The sequence below is a fragment of the Astyanax mexicanus genome, chromosome 12, assembly GCF_023375975.1.
Source record: "Astyanax mexicanus isolate ESR-SI-001 chromosome 12, AstMex3_surface, whole genome shotgun sequence".
NCBI lineage: Eukaryota > Metazoa > Chordata > Actinopteri > Characiformes > Acestrorhamphidae > Astyanax > Astyanax mexicanus.
The window spans coordinates 13263926-13290197 of record NC_064419.1 but is presented as its reverse complement, the minus strand read 5'-3'; the positions used below and the strand labels follow the sequence as shown (position 1 = coordinate 13290197).

Sequence of the window (26272 nt, the reverse complement as noted above, 5' to 3'; positions counted from 1 at the left end):
GTTCCTGTTGAGTGCAAAATTGTTACCATATGTTACTAACAGCAAATATAACAATATTTAAATTTCTGATTACTCCCCGTCTCATCAATGCTAGATTTTGAAATTCCAACACAGAAATACGCTTTGCGATTACACCACAGCCTTCTTTAAGATGACACATTTTGCCAGTTCATATCTAATAAAATATCTGCATTTTTGGAGTTCAGGCCATATTATTTCATATGAAATAATAAAAGTGAAAGGAGATATTGAGGCTTGGCTCAGAAACATTAAATTACCTAAATGAGATGAAATAGCACAGAAAGACTTGGACTCTGAACTGTCCTCTGAAGAAGAACTTGAATCAATTAAATCCTTTGCTAGTGCTAAAGCTCCAGGCCCAGATGTTTTTGGAATTACATTTCATAAGAAACTTGCCAGACAGATTACCCCACTTTTGTTGAGAATGTTTACTCACTCTACAAAAACTGGAGTGCTCCCCCAGTCACTATATGGAGCTCATATTTCATTTCTGTTAAAACCTGGGAGAGATAAAACAGAGCTTTCTTCATACAGGCCAATCTCACTGCTGAATTCTGATTTAAAGATTTTCAGTAATATATTAGCAAATAGATTAAAGAAGCATATTACTTTTATTATCCACCCCGACCAGACTGGCTTTATGCCAAATAGATTTTCCTTTTTTAACGTGAGACGACTTATGGATATCATATACCATAAACCTCCACACAGGCTGTTTTCAGTTTAGATGCAGAAAAGGCATTCGATTAAGTTGAGTGGGGATATTTTTTCGCTACTCTTAAGAAGTTTGGATTTGGACAAAATTTCATTTCATGGATACAGATGCTATATGCTACTGCTTCGATTCTTACTAATCAGGAGCAATCTGCACAACTTCCCCTGTACAGAGGGACATGTCAAGGTTGTCCCCTTTCCCCTCTTCTATTTTCTATAGCCATTGAACCATTAGCGACTGGCATAAGAGAAAATGTAAATATCAAGCCTATAATCTTGTGGTGGTGAGGCACTCAAATGTATGGCTCTCTCTAATAGTAATTCTGGGTTTGTAAATTCTCTCCCATTTAAAGTTTTCATAGTTAAAATAAAATATCTTTGTGTTGAAGTCAAAGAAACCAAATGCATTTTTCAAATATAATTTTGTTGAAAAAACAAATCAGCTTAAACATGATGTAGAGAAGTGAAGGGTACTACCTCTTTCGCTTATTGGGCGTGTAAATGCGATTAAAATGGTATCTCTTCCTAGATTTTTATACTTGTTTCAAAACATCCCTGTCTTTATCCCCAAATCCTCTTTTAAATCTCTAGATTTGATCATTATGCCCTCCATTTGGGGATTTAAAGCTCACAGGATTTCCAAAGTACACCTACAAAAACCCAGGGCATTGTGTGATTTAGGGTTACCCTGCTTTTTACATTGTTATTGGGCAGCTAATGACTTGACTAACTGGCAGTATGGTTACAAGGACAGGACTTCCTTAAATGCACCCTCATGGTTGGCTGTTGAAAGGGATCTGGTAGAAGACTCCTGCCTCTCTGCCCTTCTTTTTGCCTCACCTCAATTTCAAAGACAAAACATTTCATGATATTTAGTTCTTCAAAAATCTGCAAGCAAAGAATTTGCCAACAATACTGAACAGGCCTCAAAGCAATAGTTGCCCCTCCCCCCCATCCCAAAAATGATCATAGATGTGTTGTAAATGATTGTCCTAGTGCTCCCATTGCTCTGTGGCTGTACTTTGAAGTTTCCCATTTAGTTCACGATTAAAGTTCACTGCAAACTGCTCTTGGAGATCCAGGTGGCTTATTGACTGGGGCCAGCTCTACAGCCTAAACCCCTACCTTCATCTCTGAAGTTTATAACAGTCAACCCTAGTCAGCCAGCTGGTTCTTCACAGTTGCAGATTTTTTTTAAGACTAGTTCCTTCCATAATGCATACCACTTAGCCAACCTTTACCGCAGCCAGATGGGCCAGGCAGATTCGCATTGCTAGGCACGAGTTTTCCTATAGAGGTCCTCAGCCTACCATTCCCAACCATTCAAATTGCAATCCAAGTGAGTTTGCTTGCCTTTGGCTAGGTCTGAATAACGTACTGCCAGAGGATAGATCAGAGCTCTTTAAGTATTAAGTGCTATTGAATCATTTAAAGCTAGAGGAAGCTTACCTAATAACTGATTCATTCTTGAACTTACCATCCTCATACTCTGACACAATGGCTGCCTTAGCAGACAGATTTGGTAAACCTCATCAGCTGGCTCTAAATAAGATAGTAGATAATAATAAGCTTTAGACATGGATTCACCAGATTTACGGTCAGGAGATACAGAAGTGTTTGAAAGATTTGTTCTGCAGATCCAAGCATTGGTAGGCCTCCTTAAAACCCTGGGTCCTCAAGGAAAAGTAAAATTGCAATGTGAATCACATGGTGAAGCTACTTAAAAAAACTACCCTTGGAAATGTGGAACGGCTCACCTCACATCACATTGCACACTTCAAAAACCTCAGACATCATATTCTGGGAGCTCTACAAGTGAGAAACTATCTTAATAGGCCTGAAGGAAACACGAGATCCCTTCTGAAGATCATTTGGGTACTTTTACATCATAGAAGTCAAAGCTTGGAAACCTATGCAATCCTAGATTTTGTGATGAGAGAGAACTTTTCTGGTGTCCCTAGCTACCCAACAGTTAAACCTGAAGGGCCTATCTAAAACACTGGCACTCAGAACCATACAGCCGGATGTGAGTACAATTTCAGTCTCTACAAGTCGGTCTCCTTTAATATCTCTTCTGCTACGCATCCTCGTAAGACTTACCTGGTCCCAACAAGAATTCCCCTCAAAGCACCTGATTCTAGCTGTGCATTCGTACCCTGTTGCTTCTCTCCAACAGAAATACCCTCATTTCTACATTCCCTTGTAGCCTATTCATTAAGCACATCCTCTCTAAATGATTGGGGCAGACCATACCCATCTTATCACCCGTATCAAACCAGTTTGCCTAGGTCTGAAGATCTCATCCTTATTACAGTACCCTCACTCCAGTCACATCACAGTGCTCTTTATTATTACAGTACCCTCACTCCAGTCCTGTCACAGTGCTCTTTATTATTACAGTACCCTCACTCCAGTCCTATCACAGTGCTCTTTATTATTACAGTACCCTCACTCCAGTCCTATCACAGTGCTCTTTATTATTACAGTACCCTCACTCCAGTCCTATCACAGTGCTCTTTATGTAACAGCACCGACACTCCTGTCCTATCACAGTGCTCTTTATTATTACAGTACCCTCACTCCAGTCCTTTCACAGTGTGCTTCATTAGCATATAGTAATGAAAAGGCAAGATAACATCATAAGTGGAGGTGTTATGTTAAAAAAATTAACCATTAGTTTTAATAGCTTCCTGCGGCAGAATCAGAGTCCACTTGAAGCAAAACCCACACCAGTATAATATATATATATTTGTTTATTTTATACATTTCAAAACAGCCCTATATCATGGTAGTTTGAAAATGCCAACAATAGTAAGTAAAATCGAATATGTGTAGTGCTGCATGTTTTATCAATGGTTTTGTTTTAGCCGCTCTTGTTTTCGGTTCTCACAGTGATTTAAGAAGTATATTTCTTAGGACACTCAGGATTTCTTAGGACACTCATACAACTCTGCTGAAGCCATTGTTGACATGACAGATTTTTATTAATGTTCCAAATAAAAGTGTTTATTTAGTAAAGAAACAGGACTGAGAATTGACTAATGCTGTTTTAACTTATTTCACAAAAACTCTTTCTCTTAACTCTAGACACGTCTCCAGAACTTGGCCCTGCGCCGTCAGTCTCTCTACAGTACTGCCCACACCTATAGCCTCCTTTTAAACCTCAAGAACTTTGTCTGTAACATTGGTGAAGATGCTGAACTGCTTATGTCTCTTTATGACCCAGACCAGTCAGAGTTCATCAGGTCAGAGCCATTCAAAAATAAGTTTTCTTTTTTTCTCTCTTCATTGGTTGTAAATATGTCAGCAGCGGTTCTTAAGCCTGCTCAGGGTACTACTGCACAAGCTGTGAGCGACGCAGAAGACAAGTTTATTCCCATTTGAGTTTCCAGACTGAGGTGCTTGTGAATTGATCACATTTTAAACCATTTCCAAAAGATTTCATCAGTGTTTAAGTATCCAGACAAAAATACATTTTTATGCAAACTGCATGCTTTACACATTGCATTTGGGCCGTCGGACTGAACATAATCTTTAGAGATTTATTTAATTCCAGCACTCTTAATGAACTTCCTGAAGAGCCCATGCTGGGGTTACAGCTAAAACCACTAAAACCAGCAGTGCAGTGGTACTCAGGGACCAGGATCCAGAACCACTGTACCACACATCTATTAAAATGTTTATTTACCCAGTGTAGATAATTATGATAATGATCATTGGATATTTTGGTGAAGAAGCTCTTTGTTGTTTATGCCGTGTTTTCAGGGCAGTTTTTTCCTTTTGGCTGTTTTATTTATTTATGTATTTTCTCAGTGAGAATTTCCTGGTGCGGTGGGACAGTAAAGGTATGCCTAAAGAGATTGAGAAACTCAACAACCTGCTGGCACTTTTCACGGTAAAGCACACTGCTATTGTGCTATGTATAGTCACAAAAAGATAATTATTCAGTACTCATAGCAGCCCATTTTTCTTTAGTTTTTTTTGCAGTTCTTCAGCAGGGGGACTTACCATGCCTTAGCAATTAACTCCCTATGTGTAAACCGAGAGTAGACCCTCATTAGCTTAGCAAACCCTAATGTATACACTCTATGCTACCTATTTTTAAAATGCAACTATATTTTATTATTATTATTATTATTGTTATTATAATTATAATTATAATTGAGATGTAATTATATAGCCCTATATCAATAACAGCCCTAATGTGATGCACTACTTTTGTTGCTGTTAAGCTTTGTTTCTGTCTTCCACAGTGAGCATTCAAAAAAGAAAGAATATTATAGATATTGTTGAGAACCATGATTGGATTAAGATCATGCATTATAGTCACAGAGTTATTGTTCCGACTAGTGTTGAGTTGCTGTGTATGGTTTTGTAAAGGACCTGGGCAGCAGTGACCTGATGAGACCTCACCTGTTCCTGGTGTGTCAGATCGTCCGGGTGGGCAGCATGGAGCTGAAAGAAGGCAAGAAGCACACTGGAGGACTGCGGAGGCCTTTTGGAGTAGCAGGTTATACACTCATCTTGCACTGGTGCTCTTACAGGGTTTTAATGATTTAATGGATACATCAGACCACACTAGGAAATATTTACAGTGCTGTTGACTCTGGTTCAAGTTACTTCTTAAATGTATCAAACTATTATGATTATTATTATTATTATTATTTTTATTTCAATGTTCTTAATTTATTATTATTAATTTTATAAATTATCCTTCTTACTATTTTACCTTACTTTTACTATTTTTATCTTTTTTATGGTCTTTTTTAAAATTTCCTTTTTTCGTTATACAGATATATTTTAATCTGTAAAATTTTATTGTTTTTACTATTTTGTTATTTCCTTATTATTTCAGATTTCACCCTCAATGTATTCCCGAGTGAAGATAAATGTTAATTGATTAGTTGCAAAAAAAGCATGAATAGCTATCAACATAGCTGACCTGCATAATTACACACAAAACTAAAAAAAATCATTTCCTGAAATGCTGTGATTTTGCAGTTTAACCTGTTTGCAGCTGAATATCATGAAAGTGCTTTATGCTGTTACTGTGGTACTCCATGTGGTGTCTAGGTAGCTGCTAGGCCATTGCTATGCTTTTTCACATTTAAGGGTGTATGATATGGGACAATGTGTTAGTAATTTTTTTTCTGACTTCAATACTGCCCATTGGGTTTAGCTGGGGAGAAGAGCTCATTACTGTGAATGGGCTGGTTTGTCGGCTTGTCTCGATGTGATATTTATTTTATTTACCTTTTATTTATTTAGGATCTTTAAACATTTTTCCACTTTCAATAATGAATCATCCAAATTGTGAATTGAGAACCTGCTACAAAAGTAATGTGTAAATGCTTTATTACGCCACCATAGTGTATTACTATATCAGTGATTAATATGGTTTTAAAATGACAAATTTGTGGGGAAATATCAACCCAAGCCTTTGCTTTTCATGACCGGCCTACACAAGGGTTTTTGACCATTTGCTTCCCTAGGAATCTGGTTGGAATAAACTTGTATAATGTTTTTTGATTGCAACTGTTTGATTGTTGCCAAAAAGTGGCTAGGTGTTTTTTGTGGTTGCTAGAATGCGGCTGGGTGTTTGATTAGATTTTTATGTGGTTGCAAAGGTTGTAAAAACGCCAATATCTCAAACTGTTGGGCGAGTTAGTCACCAAAAAACCCCAATAAATGGAAAAAAGTGCATTATCTGAAGAAAAACAGAGTGATGTGCAGGTGGTTAGTAGGGAGTTGTAATTGGGATTCTAAGCAGTTTACATGTTTAAACAGCTATGGTATTCATTTGCCAGAGTGTTGATCTGTGCCTTTTGTGGTGTTGCTGAATTGTTACTTAGTATATTCTGTGCTTTTCACAACCATTAGACATTTTATTGTAGATGGTCTGTTATGTAGACCTAAAGAATTTCTGTATGTTTTAAATGACTCACCTGTTTTTTATAATACTGTTATTTATAATAATCTGGTGATGAGCCTAGAGTTTACTGTCATGTGCGTAGTAAGGAAACAATTTTCCTTGTACAATGAAACTCTTTCTTTGCTCCTTGCCAAGTATGCCACATAGAAAAAAGGAATAATAGACTAAATATAAATATTAAATTGGTGTTAAATTTACATCATGAAATGCAATACGTACATGATTACAGGACTATGTGATACGGATATTATTTACCAGCAAAAAATGAATATCTATGGCAGTGAGATGTGACAATAGTGTAAAGTGTTCATTAGTGTATTTATTATCATTATTGGAGTAAAGTGAACATGTGCCTTAGAAAAAAAAAGTAGAGAGAAAGGTGCGTGGTTATTTCTGAGGTAGTTCTTTAGCCTGGTGGTTTTTCATTTCACACTTCTGTACCTCCGTCCTGAAGGCAGAAGAGTGAACAGTCCATGCTGGGGGTGGGTAGAGTCTTTGAGGATGGAGGCAGCTCTCCTGAGGACTCTCTGGTGGTAGATGTTCTGTAGAGAGGGCAGTGGAGTCCTGATGATCTTCTCCACAGTCTTTAAAACTCTCTGCAGGCGTGTACGGTCTGTCACAGTAGTGTTGCCGTACCACACCGTGATACAGTTGGTCAAGAGGCTCTTAATGACACAGCTGTAGGAGTTGTAGAGTATCTTGGGAGACATCCTGAACTTCCTCAGCCTCCTCCTTGTTGAGCCTTTTTAAACAGCTGCATGCTGGGTAGGGCTGGGTGTGTGTGTGCCTCTCAGTGGTAGTGCTGGAGGTTTTAAAGCGGGTGTAAAAGGTGTTGAGGTTATCTGGTAGGGTGTCTGCAGAGCTCAAGGTGCTGGTGGTGGTCTTGTAGTCTGTGATGTGCTGCAGGCTTTGCCACATCTGCCTGGAGTCAGCAGTGGAGTAGAAGCCATTAGGGGTGGGAATCGATTACTATCTCACGATTCGATTCGATTCCGATTTTGGGGGCCACGATTCGATTCAAAATCGATTTTTGATTCAAAACGATTTGTTTTATAAAAATTTCTGCTTCTGGCTTATGAATCGTATTGAAAAAAAAAACCCTCCATAATATACACTGGTCCTGGAGCAAGTAATGTGTTACAAAAACAATAAAATGTGCAGGAATGTGGGTCCTCAGTGACAGAGGAATCACTGGGATATCACAATGACGTTAATGAACAATAAATAAATAATAAATAACACTGCTTTATTACCAGGCTACTAGCGGTGGTGTGTAGGTGACGCTGCTGGGCTGATGTGATGATAGCAGTGGAGCGCTAAAGTTCAGGAGCAGCTGCTGATTAACTAGTTAATTTTAGGCCGTTGTATTTCTTCAGAAAGGGGGCAGGAGGTGGAGAAATTAATTCATATTGTCCATTCCTTAATTCCTCTGTGATGAGGAGCTGAAATTAGCTCTGATTAGCTTATTGTTATTTTTCCGTTCCGCCTTAAATGCTGCAGCCCGCTGCCACCTGTAGCGTTATTTAAGGTGGAACTGGAAAGTTAGCTAGTTAGCTAGCTAACAGTTACTGAAACTAACTACTAGCGATCTTTTTTATGCTTGTTATGAAGCATTCTGCCATAAAACATTGAAACTACACGTTAATCTAAGGTAATATAGTGCTTGTTCTGCCATCTTACCGGTGATTCTCAAACACCTACGCTCTGTGTGGGTCTGGGAGATCTCCGTTTGAAGGGACAAGCGCTATCCCCAGGGTTGCCAGGTCCAACAAAAATACCCAGCCCAAAATCAGTCTAAAACCCGCCCCTCAGAATCGATTTTGGGACATTTTAAATCGATTCTGAATCGTAGTAAATGAGAATCAAGATTCTTATGTGAATCGATTTTTTGGCACACCTCTAGAAGCCATCCAGTTTTTCCCTGTACTGCCTCTTGGGCTGCTGTGATGGCTTTCCTCAGTCTGTACTTTGCAGCTTTGTACTCAGTCTCATTGCCTGATTTAATTGCAAGAGTGTGAGCTTGCAGCATGTGTCGTACTGTTGATCCAGGGCTTCTGATTGGGGAATCTCTTCACCTGTATGGTGGGCACGATGTTATCCACACAATTGCTGATGTAGCCGGAAACATCCTCAGCATAGTCCTCTATGCAGACAGAGGAGTCCTCCATTGTGGCTGCAGCTTTAAACCCATCCCAGTCTGTTGTAGCAAAACAGTCCTGCAGGATGCCCTCTGTCTCCAGAGACCACGGTTTAACTGTTTTGGTTACAGAGTTTACTTGCTATGAAAGACAAGTGAAAGACGTAGTGTAGTGTCACTCCTGGACACTACACTACGCACCTTACTTAAATACAATACTTGCACAGGTTTATGTTTAATATTGTCATATCTGCTGATACCTTCTATACTTAAATTATTATTTTACTGCACTACCTCATATCTATGACTGATTACTTTCACACTTTGTATAGTTTTTTTGTATTTATATATTTATGTATATATTTTTAAGTCTCAGTTTATAATTTTATAGTTTAGAGTCTTATATTCCTCACTGTGCTCTTTTATTTTATTTTATAATACTTATTGTTTGTTTCTACTGTGTACTGTTTGTTTCGACTGTGTTGTGTAACTGCTACTGGCTGCTAAATTTCCTTCGGGATCAATAAAGTATCTATCTATCTATCTATCTATCTAACAATAGAACTCAGGGATATGATTAATAGTGAAAGAAAGCTTTTCCCCATGCATAATGTGAAGGTTACTCCAGGGATAAGGACTAAACAGTTTTGTAGCCACAAGAAAACCACTTATCAGTGAGGCTAACCGGCAAAAACAGCTTCCTGTAGCCATTAAACATAAAGATTGAACATGGCAATGGAAGAATTTTATTTGGTGTGATGAGTCCAGATTTACCCTGATCCAGACTGTTCATGCCTAGTGTCTACTGTACAAACCCCTGGGGGCAGTGCTATGATCTGGGTTGATGCTGCAGTTGGTCTGCAGGTTTAGGTTCAGCAACAGTATGTGCTGAAAGAATGAGGTCAGCTGACTACCTGAATATACTGAATATAGACCAGGTTATTCCATCAATGGATTATTTCTCCCCTGATGACACGGCCATATTCCACGATGACAATATCAGGATTCATGGGGCTGGAATTGTGAAAGAGTGATTCAGGGAGCATGAGATCAACATTTTCACACATGGATTTGCCACCACAAATCCATGACCTTGAGAATCTTTGGGATGTGCTGGAGAAGATGTTGCACAGTGCTCTGTATCACCCATCAACAATACAAGATGTTACAGAAAATGAAGGCATCTCTGAACTGAAATACAGACATTCTGTATACAGAAATTCTGATAATGCAGAAGCTTGTGAAAACGATGCCAAAGTGAATGTGTATCATAACCAAATATTAGAGTGTGACTTTTTTTTGGCCAGACACTTTATAAGTATGTATAAGTTTTGAAATGTGAAGTGGGAGTAATGAAACAAATGAGTTATGCCTGTATACAAATGATGTACATTATGATTTGTGTAGACCTGATTGTTGTGTTTTACCTGGACATCTGAGAGTTTGTGATCATTAAGTTGTAGTGATCATTACTGTTTAAATCATGATAAAATTTCTGTTGTTGTTTCTTGTCCTCATTTTCTTCCTGTGTACATGTTTTACCCACAGTGATGGATATAACAGATATTGCTCATGGGAAAGCTGATGACGATGAAAAACAACATTTTATTCCCTTTCAACAGTGAGTTTCTGCATTAGCCTTCACACATCATTTCATGTGATTACCCAGGAGGACTGTATGCAGTGCATGTGCTGATCGCTAACAGATACATATTTAAAATGACTTTTTCTGAAAGGTCTTAATGTGTCTTAAATTGTCGTAAAACCATCTCAAGTTAGTTTACTGGCCTAATAGCAGACTAAATTGAGACAATATTGTAGGCAGTTGTAAATATTGCTGTAATGTTTTTTTTGACTTTTTTTTTTTGAAAATCTGAAAATGTAAAATGTTAACATAGGATTGCTGTGTTGTCATTGTAAATGTGATATTCATTAATGTGTTTCTGATTGGTATTAAAAACTCACTATTCAATTCCTTCGTATCTGCAGGTTACCTGTAGACAGACGGGTGGATTTGTATTAATTGATGGTTCTTTGCTTTTTGTTTTTTTTTTCCTGCTGAAACTGCAAAACTGATCTTGCCAATTTCATCAGGATTGCTATGGAGACATATATCCGCCAGAGACAGCTGATCATTTCCCCGCTGATCCCGTCTCGAGTTATGGGAGAGAACGAACCTCTTACTGCTGTTTTCAACAAAGTCATCGCTACTCGTGACGTCAACCACAAAGGACAAGGTAAAGAGCGGTGTACAGATGATTCATTGGTTTAAAAAGCACTTGTAAAGTAAAACCTTCATTTCTGGTACAGTGTATGTACACTATATTGCCAGAAGTATTTACTTATTTACTTCCCATGCATATCTCATCCCATTCTTAAAGGAGAACTCCGGTGTAAAATGGACTTTTGGTGTAGTAAAACATGATAAAAAGTACTTACCTCTGTTCTCCCACAGAGTTCTGAGATCTAGAAATTTTAACAGTTTGTCCAAACACCCTTCAGACAGGGAGACACGGGCATAATTTGCCCTGATAAATGGCTTTTTCCACCGTTATCCAGCTCAAAGTAGTTCCACACCTCCTTGCTAGAATCCGGAGAGCCCTGACATTTAAAACGAGGCATTAATAACTTAAAAAGTGCAGAGGAAGCTAATTAAAAACCACTGTTATCATCCCATAAAGCTAGCTTCAGCTCCGAGCGCCGCTGAATTTCACTGAAATAAAAATAACATAGACATAAACTCCGCATAGTGTAGGTGTTTAAACAAACAATTTCTGGATCTCAGAACGCTGTGAGAGAATGGAGGTGTGCTATTCATCAAAGGTAGGTACTTTTTATCGTGTTTTACTACAACAAAAGTCCATTTTACACCGGAGTTCTCCTTTAATCTATAGAGTTTAATGTAATGTTAGCCCACAACAGCATCAACTGTTTTGGGAAGGCTTTACACAAGGTTTAGGAGTGTGTTTATGGGAATTAGCACATTTCTAAACCCCTAAACTGGATCCACGGCTCTAAAGTGCATTTGATATTTGCATGACTTGAAGCCCAAGTTAAATGTTGTGCTTATACTTTTCCTCCAGTTGTTACTGTGTGCTCATTTTCCTCCATCAGGTCTGTTTGTGACTCTAAAGCTGCTGCCAGGGGATCTGGCTCAGGTTCAGAAGAACTATCCTCACTTTGTGGATCGTTCTACAGCCATTGTCCGGAAAATGGGTTTTCCTGAAATCATTCTGCCAGGTAAGTAGAATACAAATAATTCCTTTGGTTTATTTGTAATATGAATATTGTGTGGTATGGTCATAAAAAACAAATCAATAGTATGCCCTTATCACAAATTTTTACAAATCAATGTTTTACCACTCAAGTGATGTACATTCAATGTTTGTTTCCTAACAGGAAACGTGAGGAATGACCTGTACGTGACTCTGCTGCAGGGAGAGTTTGACCGCGGGAAGAAGAAAACGCCCAAAAACGTGGAGGTGGTTATGAGCGTGCTCAATGAAGAAGGAAATCCAATAGAGGTGAACAAACACCACAAACTTAAAACAGCAGCCTATAGTGATGTTCAGAAAGTACTGAGCAATAATATATATATATATATATATATATATATATATATATATATATATATATATATATATATATATATATATATAACATTTATTTTTTTATTATTGTTTTTGTCACAGGTATGCATGCAGGTCAGAGGACAAGAATACAGACTTAAGTCAATGTTTAAATTACTGAAATTACCTCCAATCTGTTTAATTCTTTGACTGTATTAATTGAGGAAAGGACGTAATGGGGGTTTGCACTAATACTGTTCTGTCTGGTATTTAAAATGAACACAAAATAAGCTCTGATAACGTCATAAATAATGAACGCAACTTAATCTTTCATTTTCATTTTGTGGTTCTTTTTGCTTTAAAGATTAAGTGGTAAATTAAAGTAATTGGAATTGATTAAATTAGTTGAAAATATATATTTTTAGCACTGTAGTGTTATATCTGCAGTCAGGTGGAATCATATTTAAAAATAAGAAAATTGTTTTAAAAATTACGAAAAGGAAGGCATTTAAAGTGCATAAAGCATTAAACCAGCTAAAAAAATGTTGAGCATTAATTCATAAGTGTTGCTATTTTTCTGATTAGAAAGCAATATTTCCTGGAGCTGGATGTGACGGGATCACAGAGTACAAATCGGTCATTTATTACCAGGTCAAGCAGCCATGCTGGAACGAGACGGTGAAGGTCGGTGGCTCTTTTAATTTCCTGTGGTAGTGTTAACAGTCATACAGCAGCAATTATCTAGTTATTGTTTGTTTTTGCTTGAGGCTCATGAGAAAATATCTATTTCACAGATATGTTTTCTGTTAATCTGTCAACTGTACAGATTAGAGTTACTCAACATTTAAAATGCATACATGCTTTTCATTCTGGATTCACTTAATTTAGGATTCTCACTCCGTTTAACAGACTCAAGAATTTTAGGAAAAAAAACTATTTACCACTAACAATTTGCAGTCAATAAATGCATCACTAAAAGCCAAACGTAAATGTGAACATAAAAAGTACAGTCTAGTTGTAATGGATGTCAAATCAGCAGTAAACAACAGAAAATCAAATCTATTTACAGTTCTGTGTTCTGTAAAACTACCTCCACTGTGCTTGGCTGATGTTTCAAATCATGAATTACCAATAGGGCCGTGTGATTAGTTATATATTTTTGTTATCCAATTATCTCTGATAACATTATAAACGTTTAATGGCTATTACAATTCAAACCCGCTTACACCCACTCCACTCTGTGAGGTAATTGTTCAAGTCAAAATATGTGACGGCTGAACACTTTTTTTTTTTTTTTTTTTTTTTTTTTTTAAGAACGTGATTATAATGACTCATCCCTTCCATTTTAGAGCTCCAGAAATGAATGAATGTACCTGAAGCATTAGACAAATATTACACCAAAGGATGTGACTGGGGTAAAGTCTGCAGTGTCATCAGTTGCACTGAGAACTGCGGGATGGACAATCATGGCCAAACATAACTTCTGCTTTCATCTCATTTAAATTTCATATCATTTTAAAACATTTATGCCTCTGTATATTTAAGACAGCTCAGTAGCAGTTCCTTTAAAGGTGATTAGACCTGGGCTTTGTCGGCCATCTATCATCGCTGTCCAAAAAAACATCTGTATCCAAAATAGCAGCTTTAAAGGAGAAGTCAAAGTAGCAATATTTTATTTTAGTTGGTTTTGGTGAATGTCTAATGGTCTATTCATTCTGGAATGTTTATATAGTGTAAGGGGCAGCTGCTGTAGTAAACTACAGTATGTATGTAGATTTCTGTTTCATAACATTTTTGTTTAGGTGGCCATCCCAATAGAAGACGTGTGCCGCTGTCATCTGAGCATGACCTTCAGACACCGATCCTCTCAGGATTGTGAGTTGTATACGTTTCTTTTTTGCAGATGATATATACACACATTAGATGTCACAAAAGTGACACCTCTCACAATTATTTTCATGTGACAACACTATAGAAATGAAACTTCTTAAAATAACACAAATGTAGGATTAATGTTGTTAGGTTAATGGTTAGACAGCCACTATATTAAAATCAGCTACAATTAAAACAGGAACAAGAGGGTGATAATAATCCTATGACTGATGAGTGTAATGTACATCCAAAGCTTATTGTAATGTTGTGATGAATCTGTTTGATCTGTGTATGAATTAAGTATTATGCAAAGTATATAATAGAAAGTTATAATTTAATGTAACACATTTTAATAGGCTTCGTAATGGCTTACCTGATATGTAAGTGCAAATAAATTTAAATAACGTGCAGTACACACCGATAACACAGAACGAGGGCGCGGTTGTTCTGGACAGAACAAGGCAGTTATTGGTTTGTGCTAGTCTGATCTCTGTTGTCATCATTACATTTTCAGTAGGGGTGGATATCATCACTGATTTCCCAGTTCGATTCGATTCCCAAGGTCCGGATTCGATTCAAAATTGAATAGTTTAGGGACATTTCATTTTACAATAAAAATTGTAGTTTGAAAATAAACTGTATGGAGTTATACAAGTAACACTTAAACTTCCATTATTAAAATATTAGTGTTTATATCATAAAGGCTTAACACAACATGTAATGTTTCTTAGTTAATGTTAAGAGAGAAAACTTTACTAAATTCAAAGGAAAAAACAGCCTGTCTAAGCTCTTCTCCCCCGTTATAAACCTGGCTCGGTAATCATGTTCATCCCTTGGGGACAAAATAATCTGAATTAGTAACAGCGCTTCAAAGAGAACACCATCATAATTCCACTATTTACACCTTAAATCACTGTTACCGATTAATCTACATTTTTTCTGTCTAACAGTTACACTGTTACACTGAGCAACCGCCTGACACTGCTAGCACACCCGCTAAGCTAACGGTAGATTCAGCTGGTCTGGTATTACTTTAAATAAAGTACAGGCGAAAACAACACTGGAAACAACTTAAAAACAGTGTTAAATATACTTGTACAGCATTGAGTGGAAATACAGATAGAAATTACTTATATTTTTACAGAAACTCCCTGCACTCCTGGGCGCTGTCACTGTCCTGGGTGCTTCAGCTCACCCCAGCCAGAGGGGGTGCTCGAAAAAGGATGTTTTTGCGAGATAAAATGCGAGACATTAAAACTGTACACATATACAGAGAATCTATCTAAAGATAGATTCGGGTTTATATGAATCGATATCGGATCATTCAAATGAAGATCGATTTAATCGAAGAATTGATTTTTTTTTTTTTTTTAAACAATCAGAATCTAAATTTTCCCCCACCCTTAGCTCAGACCATATGTTGTACACTGCATCAACTAGAAGGGAGCCTCTTCTGAAGGGCTAATGTACGAGAAAGCCTGCACACAGTTTGCTCAGTTATGCTCAGTGGAGCTGATAAGATGAACAATGAGTGTGGAAACGTAAGAGGTGGTCATAAAGATATGCTTGATCAGTGTATATACACGCACATACAGTATATTGCCAAAATTATAAAATTGATCAAATTCAGGTGTTCAATCACTTCCATGGCCACAGGTGTATAAAATCAAATAAGTAGTCATTCAGACGGCTTCTACGCACATTAGTGAAAAAATGGGTCTCACAGGGTATCAGTAAACTCCAGCACTGTGGTGCTGTGATAGGATGCAGCAGCTGTGCAACAAGTCCAGTTGTGAAATTTCACCGCTCACTACTAAATGGTGTGATTAAACAGTGATATTATAACACAGTGGAAGAGAGTGGGAAGGACAGCGACTCTGTGCTCTGTCAGTGTAAAATAACAGAGCGGGGTCAGCGGATGCTGAGGAGCATAGTGCACTGAGTCACTTCATCACTACACACCTCCAAACTTCATGTAGCTTCAGACTTCATCACTACACACCTCCAAACTTCATGTAGCTTCAGAGTTCATCACTACACACCTCCAAACTTCATGTAGCTTCAGAATTCATCACTACACACCTCCAAACTTCATGTAGCTTCAGATTAGATCACTACACACCTCCAAACTTCATGTAGCTTCAGAGTTCATCACTACACACCTCCAAACTTCATGTAGCTTCAGATTAGATCACTACACACCTCCAAACTTCATGTAGCTTCAGATTAGATCACTACACACCTCCAAACTTCATGTAGCTTCAGAGTTCATCACTTCACACCTCCAAACTTCATGTAGCTTCAGATTAGATCACTACACACCTCCAAACTTCATGTAGCTTCAGAGTTCATCACTTCACACCTCCAAACTTCATGTAGCTTCAGATTAGATCACTACACACCTCCAAACTTCATGTAGCTTTCTGTTTTTTTCAGCAAGAGATAAGTCTGAAAAACCCTTTGGAATGGCTTTTGTTCGATTAATGAAATCAGATGGTACCACTCTGAGAGATGGAAAACATGACCTCATCGTCTACAAGGTACAACTTTTTTCCCCCTATTTTTGATTCTTTAAGCTCAACAGAAGTTTTTGTCAACAGTTGTGTTTTTCTGTTTAATTATTTTCTAACTTAGTAATGTTTGCTTCTCTAAATGTGTGACAATCACCTTCTAAGTGTTTTTATTTATTATTATTTTTTTATTCATCAGGCATTAATCAGAGATTATTTTGCTCTGGTATTTTGCTTTGTTGTCTCTGCGTGATGCCACGTCTTTGTTGACCAATCAGATTAGACTTTTTTGGGGGAAACAGGAAGTAAATAAAGGAAGAATGGGTTTAAGGGTAGCTGAGAGGAGCGGACTTGTGTGGTGAAGCCTCAGAGGTTTTTTTCAGCATTTTTTCCTTCTTTTTTTTGTTTCTTTGGATATTTGCGTTGGATGTATGAACTCTTGGGCGGACGGACTGCTTCATGGTGAGACTGGTGAGAGGATGGTGTTAAAGTTGGGACCACTGGGTTTCCCCATGTGACTTTTATCAGAGATCTCTCTCTCGCACACCCATGCTTTCTCGCTCTCCATCACCTGTCATTCTCATGAGGCGGACCAAATGGGAAGAATGTTGTAGTACAGACTTGCGCTATAAAGTCTCTGTCTAGGAGTTTTTAAATAGTTTTTTGAAGGTTTCCTGTATATACAAACGTGTGGGTAATAGTATTATGGGACTTTAAGAAGAGTTGAGGGACATGTTGTGGTAATTTTGTAAATACATTCAAATTTGTTTTAACCTATAAAAGGTTATTGTGTGTGTGATGTGTTTGTGTTTGTGTGTGTGTGTGTGTGTGTGTGATGTAGGTGGACATAAAGAGAGCAGAAGATGCTAAGACCTATCTGATGCTGCCCAGTTCTTGGGCTGAGGTGGATGACTATGAGAAACATAGTGGAAAACCTTTCCAGAACTCAGCACCCATTCCAGTCACTAAGGACAGTTTCCAGATCAACACCCTCACCTGTTCCACAAAGCTCACACAAAATGGTCCAGTGACTTTTAATAGTTTCACAATATTAGGCAAACTTTTATTTTGTTTTTTTATAAATTATTTACGTTGTGTTCCTTAGTGGACCTTCTGGGCCTTCTGAACTGGAGATCACACACGGAGCAGTTAGAGAAAACCCTACAGAGACTGATGGAGGTGGATGGAGGAGAGATTGTTAAGGTTGGGCCTCATAAAAGAAAAGTGCAATCAATTGATTTTCTTAAATCATATTTATTTATATCAAGCTGATTTGTTTTTTTGTTATTTCTGTAGTTTCTTCAGGACACACTGGACGCCCTGTTTAACATAATGATGGAAACATCAGAGAAAGACACTTACGATTCTTTTGTGTTTAACGCTCTGGTGAGATTTGTTTCTGTTTAAAAATTTAGTTGTAAAAAAAAAAAAAAAAAAAAAAGAATTAGGTAATGAAAATAAAAACAGTTTTATGCCAAAGTGTTTTGAAAATATTTACACTGAATAAAATATAAATGCTAAACTTTTGTTTTTTTCATGAGCTGCACTCAAATATCTAAGACTTTTTCTATGTACCCAATAGGCCTTTTTCTCTCAAACTTCATTCACAGTTTATATACAGTGGCGTGAAAAAGTACTTGACCCCTAACAGAATTCTTTTGTTTTTACATTTTTGTCATACTTACATTTTACGTTCAGATTATCAAACAAACATTAATATTAGACAAATATATTAGTAAATATAAAATGCACTTTTTAAAGGATGAAATGCCCTCCCATAAATTAACTTTCTTAGGAGTGGCCAGGCGACCAAAATTATTCCAAAAAATAAAAAAATACTCCAGGAGGGGAACCCAAACAACAGCTAAAGAACTGCAGGTCTCTTTTGCCTCAGTTAAGGTCAGTGTTATTGATTCAGTAATACGAAAGAGACTGGGCAAATGGTATTCATAGGAGAGTTCCAAGATTAAAAAAAAAAACACTGCTGACCAAAACTTTGGGTAAATATTCTTTAGACTGGCCTGACAAAAGTGGAAGGTGTGTGTCCTGTTACATTTGGCGTAAAAAGAACATCATACTGAATGTAAAGCATGGTGGTGGAAGTGTGACGATGATCCAAAGCACACAAACAATTCCACCTCTGAACTGAATTACTCCACAGAGATGTGAAAGACTCACTGCCAGTTATCAGTAAAGCTTGATTGCAGTTGTTGGCGCCAAGGGTGACCCACTCAAGTCACAAGGTTAAGGGGGCAAACACTTTTTCACACAGGGCTAGATTGGTTTGAGTTGTTTTTTTTTTCTTTAATACATACATTTTTCATTTAAAATGTGCTTTTTATATTTACTCAGGTTATCTTTGTCTGATATTAAAGTTTATTAATAATCAGAATATTCTGGGCTCCCACCTGCAATTCTATTGTGCCCCACAGTTTGAATACCTTTGCCCTAGAAGCTGAAAGAGCTCAGATTCATTTCCGGGTTTCCCCTACTCAAAACGATCCCATGTTGTGTTACTGCACGGCTGCACATGTTAATGTGTTAATGATAACTAAGTTTACTGGTTCTAGTGGCTGTTCTATTGTATTTTTTAGTTTATGATAGGAGCACAGTGAGATTTCAGTTCTTTGGAAAAGAAACTCAGAAAAAAAAGTTATTTTTAATTGCTGCTGCTGTGCACTATTGTGACTTCATTGATGCAGTAGCAGATGTTTGTATTAAATGAATTCACCTCTCAATCATTATCTTTGATAGGTGTTTATAATTTCCCTGATTGGAGACATAAAATTTCAGCACTTCAACCCAGTCCTGGAGACGTACATAAACAAGCACTTCAGTGCCACTCTGGCACACATGTAAGAGCCTTCCATCACCTTTCTTCTGTTCTGTTTTTCTGTTTCTGTTGAATTTCTTAATTTGGTAATTGGTATGTTGTGTAATTTGTCGCTGGCACACAAAACTGTATCTTTTTTTTGTATTTCCCTTTTTCATGTAACTGGTGGCAGTTGTTCTTTGCATTGTGCTATTATTTAATGTGAATTGGACCCATATTTATTGTTTAGAATGACACATCAGCTTCTTTGGGAATTTTAGTGCCGTTGTGGAGCAAGGCTTTATGAGAGGTTTATGCATGATGTTGATTCAAAGCAATTTTACTAAGAAGCTAATTTATTTCTTAATAACTTATTAACTTGTTTCTTAATTCTGCTGCTTTATCTGCAGGAAATTGACCAAAGTATTAAATTACTATGTTAGTCATGCTGAGGACCCAGCAGTGTCAGAGAGGCTCTACTCATCTCTGAAGGTCTTTAAGTACCTTTTCCGGTTCATCGTCCAGTCTCGTGTCCTTTACCTCAGGTGGGTATGACCTCATTTTATGCCCTATTACTAATAATCAATCAATCATTCAACCTTTGATTTTACTTGATAATACATTGAGGGTAACCCTCACGTTCAATGTAGCTGAGCATTTACAACTTAAAGGGTCTGAAAAAAGAATGTTAAATTAAAAAGTATTTAATCTGGTAAGCTAAAATAACAAACTTCATAAACAACTTAGAAAAATTTACTTGTATAACAAGCAAACATTGTAAGATTTCATTAAATAGAAACAAAATAATTCAGAATAAATGGATAAGTGGCCAGGCTAAAATACAATGCAATAACAGAGAGAGAGAAATAATTTGAATAATAAAATATAAACACGAAGTAAAAGAGATCTAAAAAATTAAGTAGCTAAAATAACAACAAGATTATAAAGAAGATAAGTGATGGAATTAAAATAAAAGATAAAACAGGATAAAAGGACAAAATAAATGAAATAAAAAGGTAAAAGGTCAAAAGTAAAACTGGGAATAAATAAGTAAAAAAAAAAAAATAATGGAAAGTATAAAATAAACAAAAAGGCTAAAACAAAAAAACAAAGAAATAGATAAATAAAAGGACTAAAGAAGTAAAAGGTAAAAGAAAAGCTAAACTAAAATTGATACAGTCTGTCTGAAGGTGGTTAGAAACCAATAGTTTAAAATGATTTAGTGACAGAGCTGAGTTTTAGAATTTCCTGTAATATGTGTGAACAATAAACTAAAAGCTTGATGCTCTGGTGACAGTAGTAGTAGTAAGGTATTAGTTACTCATGAGTAGTTCTACAATAAACTTAAACATTCATGCAGTGAATCACCACACTGATGTAAAATGTAGTAAAATTACTGAGGCACTCAGCTGTTATTCACCGGTTTCCCTTTACATCTGAAGCACACACACCGTTGTGAAGGAATTGACCTCGTATGATTTAAATCCTGGCGTAACCCCTGGATAAAAAGAACGAGAAATACATTTAAGTGAAGATTAACATGTTGAATTCATCCAGGTTTTTCCTCCTCCTTTCCTCCCTTGTTTTTTTGAGATAGGACCTTACCATCTGTCCAAATAATGGAGGAGATTAAAAAAGCCTCTTAAAGTCCCCACTGTATTAGCATAAGAGTGTGCACTACCCAGCAAGTCTGTTAGAGTCACAGCATCATTAGCTGTTTATACTTCCAGTAATGAAATGGACAGAAGTGCAGTTTATGTGCTGGCTCTGTGCAGCAGCTGTGATTGGCTTAACCGTTAAAGGGGTGTGCTTAAAGCGAGCAGTGTGATTGGCTCAGTTTATCAGTAGTCATCAATTGTATCTTCTTCTAGGGCAGGGGTCAGCAACCTTTAACACCCAAAGAGCCATTTGGACCCGGTTTCCACGTAAAAGAAAACACTGGGAGCCGCAAATATATTTTGGGCCCTATTTTAGCGTTCTACAGCGCACTGGTCATTAGCGTATAACGCAATTTGATTTAGGGCGTGTCAGTGTATCTTTGGAATCGTGAGGGCGCAAAAATACGCCTTTGCACAGCTCAAAAATTTATGTACTAATTCACTTAATTAATCATGGGTGTTTTCGGGCGTAACGTGAAATAAATCAATCAGCGTGCCAGTCTCATTCGTTTTAAGAGTCAGGTGCGCGCTGACTTTGGATCGCTGCGCTTTTGTGCGTCTCAGCAGAGGAAACTGAACTGCTGGTTGACGCTGTGAAGGAGCTCCAGCAGCTCATTGACGGGAACAGCAATGTTATTTTATTTAGTATTCTGTTTATTGTTGATGTAAAAGTTGGGTTTGCAACACTGACTAACTGACATTAGTTTCACTTTCAAATCATGGAAACAGCACACCAAAACCTCAACCTGTCCTTTATATTTGACAGTATTTATTTAACTTTACAGGTCCTTACTCATCTGAAGTTGAACTGAATTTGTTACCTCGCTCTGAACTCAATAACAGTACATAGCATTTCAGTAAAGATGCTGGTTATAGTGTGTTTCATAGTATTGCTTTGCTGTTTAAACTACACTTGATCCAACTTCATTTATTAAAACGTTAAACTTTTTTCTTTTTTTTTTTTTACACCAAGACAGAGGCGCAATGCCGCTGAGCTCATGTCTCCGGCAGTGAGCGGCGTTTTAGAGAGGGGACGAAACTAGTAATGAATTAATATATTTCATATTTTAATATATGTGACCTGGTGATTTGAAAAACTTATTTATGTTCAGTGCAAGTGTTTTTTTTTTTTTCTGTTTTCATTTTTTATTTCCAAAGCTGCAGGATGTGTGAGAATGAGCATCAGGTGCATATGTCAAATTCTCAAACAGCAGGATTCTATATCTATGTGTTGTGGGAGTGGGGTGGCGGTGATATGTGGTAATTTGTTGACTGTTGTCAGGGTTTTAATCAGTCAGTGGATAAACCAGAAGATATTTTAACGATGTGTGCGCAAGACTGTTGACAGGGTGTAAGATAGCAACAAGCATCACGACGCGACTTGCCCAGGGTGTACAATACAGCCGTTTAAATTATTGAAAAATATAATAACAAAAAAAAGCAACAGGCCAAGATATTTTTCTTTTCTTGCATTTCTCCATACTTGGCCTACCTGGGGTTGAAAGTATCGATACATGGATGGCGTTTTAGCAGGTATACCAGCTTTCGCAAGAGTGGCGCTTATTTTGAACGATGAAATATAATTTTGTTTTAATATTTCAAGATTACAATAATCTTCCAATTTAGAACTGTTAAAAAAAGCAACTAACACAAAATAAAACACACTTCAAATAAATAGTGTTAGGATGAAAGAGCCGCGGGTTGCTGACCCCTGTTCTAGGGAAGTGGGGAGGAACAGTAGTAGAAGTTTCTGGACACCCCCGGTGACTCTGGTTTGCATTTCCTGTCTCTTTAGGTTTTACGGGTATAGAGAGGACGGGGATGAATTTCTTTACTCTATTCGAACCCTCTTCCTGTCAGTCAACACTCTAATGGACAGGCCTCTAGACGAAGCTGTGAAGATAAAGGTGAGCATAGCTTTTTGTAAATTCATTATTTAAGCTGAATATTAAACAGATTAAAGATTTGTCCTGTGAGATCAGAGTTTGTTTATTAGACCACAGAGGCAATTAACTATTACCATTATAGAAACCTGTTTATTTTAGAAAATATAGGGGTTTGTTACATAATAAAAACACAACAGTTTCCATTTTTGTCAAATGAAAATTATAATAATTATAATAATTATAATTACTTATTATTATAATTATAATAATAAGTAATTAGGTTCACCTCCATTTTTTTTTCTTTTCAGGGGGCAATTCTGAAATACCTTCCCACCATCATCAACGACATCCAGCAGGTTTTTGATCAGGTAGAGCTCAGGTGAGGTTATTGTAGTCTGCCAAATATTAGTAAAAAATCTCTTTGTTTCTTTTATTGTCTGTGATTAGTGTATATGTTCCTCAAATTACAATTACAGTGGTATGAAAAAGTTTAAGCACCTCTGATAATTTTCATGATTTTTCTTTATAAATCGTTGGTTGTTTGGATCAGCTGTTTTAGTTAAATATATCATATAGCAGATGACCACTGTAATATTTGAGAAGTGTAGTGAAGTTTATAGGATTTACAGAAAGTGTGCAATAATTCTTCAAACTAAATTGGGCAGATCCATAAATTTGGACTCCCTTGTCCCTTGTTTATTGATTGATTTATTAGTGAATTATTTGAACACAAAATTAGTTTAAGCTTATTGACCCTTGACATACATACACAGGTGCAAGTTTTTTCTCCTCTTTGCATCTTCTCTGAAGAGTGGCAGCATGGGAGCCTTATACCAACTATGGGAGCGTAATACCAATGTGAGCACACGCCACAAACAGGGTCGCTAAAAAGCACATTTGGAGCAGCCATTCATTTTGGAATAAGGTTCTGTGGACTGATGAAGCTAAAATTGAGTTATTTGGAGGGTAGTATGCATGGAGGAAAAAGAACATAGCATAACACTTTACTGCTCCCCACAAAATCTAGTTGTGGTTCAGTGGTCAGTGCAGGTACTGGGAATCTTGAAGTTGAGGGTCACATTGATTCCAGTCAGTATCAGAAGAATGGTCCAAAATACCTTCAACCAGAAGCCAGACTCTCATTGGAAGCCATAGGAAGCGTTTAGAGTCTACACTACACTTTGCGTATCGTCCAAACAGATCAACAGACGATGCCATCTCAACTGCACTCCACCTGGCTCTTACCCACCTGGACAACAAAGACTGCTATGTTCGAATGCTGTCCATCGACTTCAGTTCTGCATTCAACACCATCATCCCTCAGCATCTGATCAGAAAACTAACATTGCTGGGCCTGAACTCCTCCCTCTGTAACTGGGTTTTGGACTTCCTGACTGAAAGACCAAAATCAGTCAGAATTGGAAACAACAACTCCAGCACCACCATACTGAGCACTGGTGCGCCCCAGGGCTTTGTACTCAGTCCACTGCTGTTCACTCTGCTGACTTATGACTGTACTGCAAAGTACAGCTCAAACCACATCATAAAGTTCTCTGATGATAACTGTAGTTGGCCTCATCAGCAAGAACGATGAGTCAGCATACAGAGAGGAGGTGCAGTGGCTGACGGACTGGTGCAAAACCAATAACCTCTAATCTTTAAACGTAGATAATACCAAAGAGATGGACTTCAGGAGAGCTCCAGGTGTTCACCACCCACTGAACGTCAACGGCTCTGCAGTGGAAATTGTGAAGAACACCACGTTCCTCTGTGTTCACATTGCAGAGAACCTCACCTGGTCCCTCAACACCAGCTCCATAACGAAGAAAGCTCAGCAGCGCCTCTACTTCCTGCGGTGACTTTTGTATTTATTGTAGTGTTAGTCTTCTGTTGCATTATCATCACACCTTGCACTTTATGTCGTCTATTGTTTGTTGACCCATGTTGCACCGTGGTTCCGGAGGAACGTAATTTCACTACACTGTGTGCTTGTACTCAGATGTAATGACAGTAAAAGACTCTTGACTTGACAAAAAAGGATATATTAAATATTGATGTATTTTTTCTCTTGGGGTGCCCATATTTTTGCACCTGTCTAATTTAGTTTAAAGAATTATTGCACACTTTCTGTAAATCCTATAAACTTAAATTTACTTCCCAAATATCACTGTTTGTCTGCTGTATGATATTTAACTGAAATTGTTGATCTGAACAACCAATGAATTATGAACCAAACTTCTTCACCCCACTATACTCAATTTACTCAGCACAGTTTAATATAAGTTTAATAATGTGCTGCCTCACACTGTACTCTGCTGTACTCTGTTGCGGTGCGGAAGTGTTCTTCTGGCGAAGTTTATTGAGAGTATTCCAGACTCTCAGCTGGTGAGGCAGAAGTTGGGCTGTATGGTGAAGATTGTGGAGAGTGACCTGTTTAAACTTCCCGGTGAGAAATGCTTCAGCTGCACCAAAACTAAAAAGAACAGAATCTGATTTGCTGCATGACCTGTGTGATAAATTCTTATTAAATGTCTGAACTCTACATTTCTCTTTTCAGCCTGCCGTGATGTTCTCCTGCCCCTGATTACTGACCAGCTCAGTGGCCAGCTGGATGACCATTCCAATAAGCCTGACCATGAGGCTTGCGTGCAGCTCTTGAGTACTGTACTGGACATGTTGGACCGCAAAGATGTGGTCTGTATCTCAGCAGAAGAAGGTCCAAATGAATGCACTCTTTATATAACATGTATTGAAATTTAATTAAGAAGAACGATAAAAGTTACTTAAGTTATTTAAACTGATTTGATCAATATATATTGAGCTACACATACAGAAATATTGTGTAACGCCAGACATCCAGCATGAAGTTGTAAAGTTTCTGTGATCTATCCCATGCAGCGTTGCATTCACAAGGTCCTGCAACCAGTGGCCCTGCCTTTTCTGAACATACACTTCGCCACACTGTTCCAGCAGGACAATGCTCGTCATTGCTTGTCCACATGCTGTTCCCGTCTTTAGAGCTTGCCTTGAAAACCGTTCCTCACCTGTCCATCTGCACCTCCAGACCTATGAGAATTTTTGAGGGCTGGATTATCACAGGTTTCCATTAGGAACCTCTACAACTCTACATGCTGGGATGTCTGGCATCACATGCGTTACAC

The 26272-nt window shown here is 37.6% G+C and overlaps 1 protein-coding gene across 1 annotated transcript in view; it reads left to right on the top strand.

Moving 5' to 3' along the window:
- The window catches only part of dock5 (dedicator of cytokinesis 5), a 64399-nt gene that overhangs the window by 7871 nt on the left and 30256 nt on the right, over positions 1–26272 (top strand). The window contains exons 8-26 of the mRNA XM_049485669.1: positions 3823–3980; positions 4549–4630; positions 5116–5245; positions 10353–10425; positions 10899–11041; positions 11919–12044; positions 12204–12328; positions 12959–13057; positions 14176–14248; positions 16682–16785; positions 17597–17777; positions 17861–17958; positions 18052–18141; positions 19510–19610; positions 19978–20112; positions 23021–23132; positions 23420–23490; positions 25451–25557; positions 25669–25805. Of these exons, the coding sequence (XP_049341626.1) occupies positions 3823–3980; positions 4549–4630; positions 5116–5245; positions 10353–10425; positions 10899–11041; positions 11919–12044; positions 12204–12328; positions 12959–13057; positions 14176–14248; positions 16682–16785; positions 17597–17777; positions 17861–17958; positions 18052–18141; positions 19510–19610; positions 19978–20112; positions 23021–23132; positions 23420–23490; positions 25451–25557; positions 25669–25805 (2145 nt within the window). The remainder of the gene's footprint in view (positions 1–3822; positions 3981–4548; positions 4631–5115; positions 5246–10352; positions 10426–10898; positions 11042–11918; positions 12045–12203; positions 12329–12958; positions 13058–14175; positions 14249–16681; positions 16786–17596; positions 17778–17860; positions 17959–18051; positions 18142–19509; positions 19611–19977; positions 20113–23020; positions 23133–23419; positions 23491–25450; positions 25558–25668; positions 25806–26272) is intronic.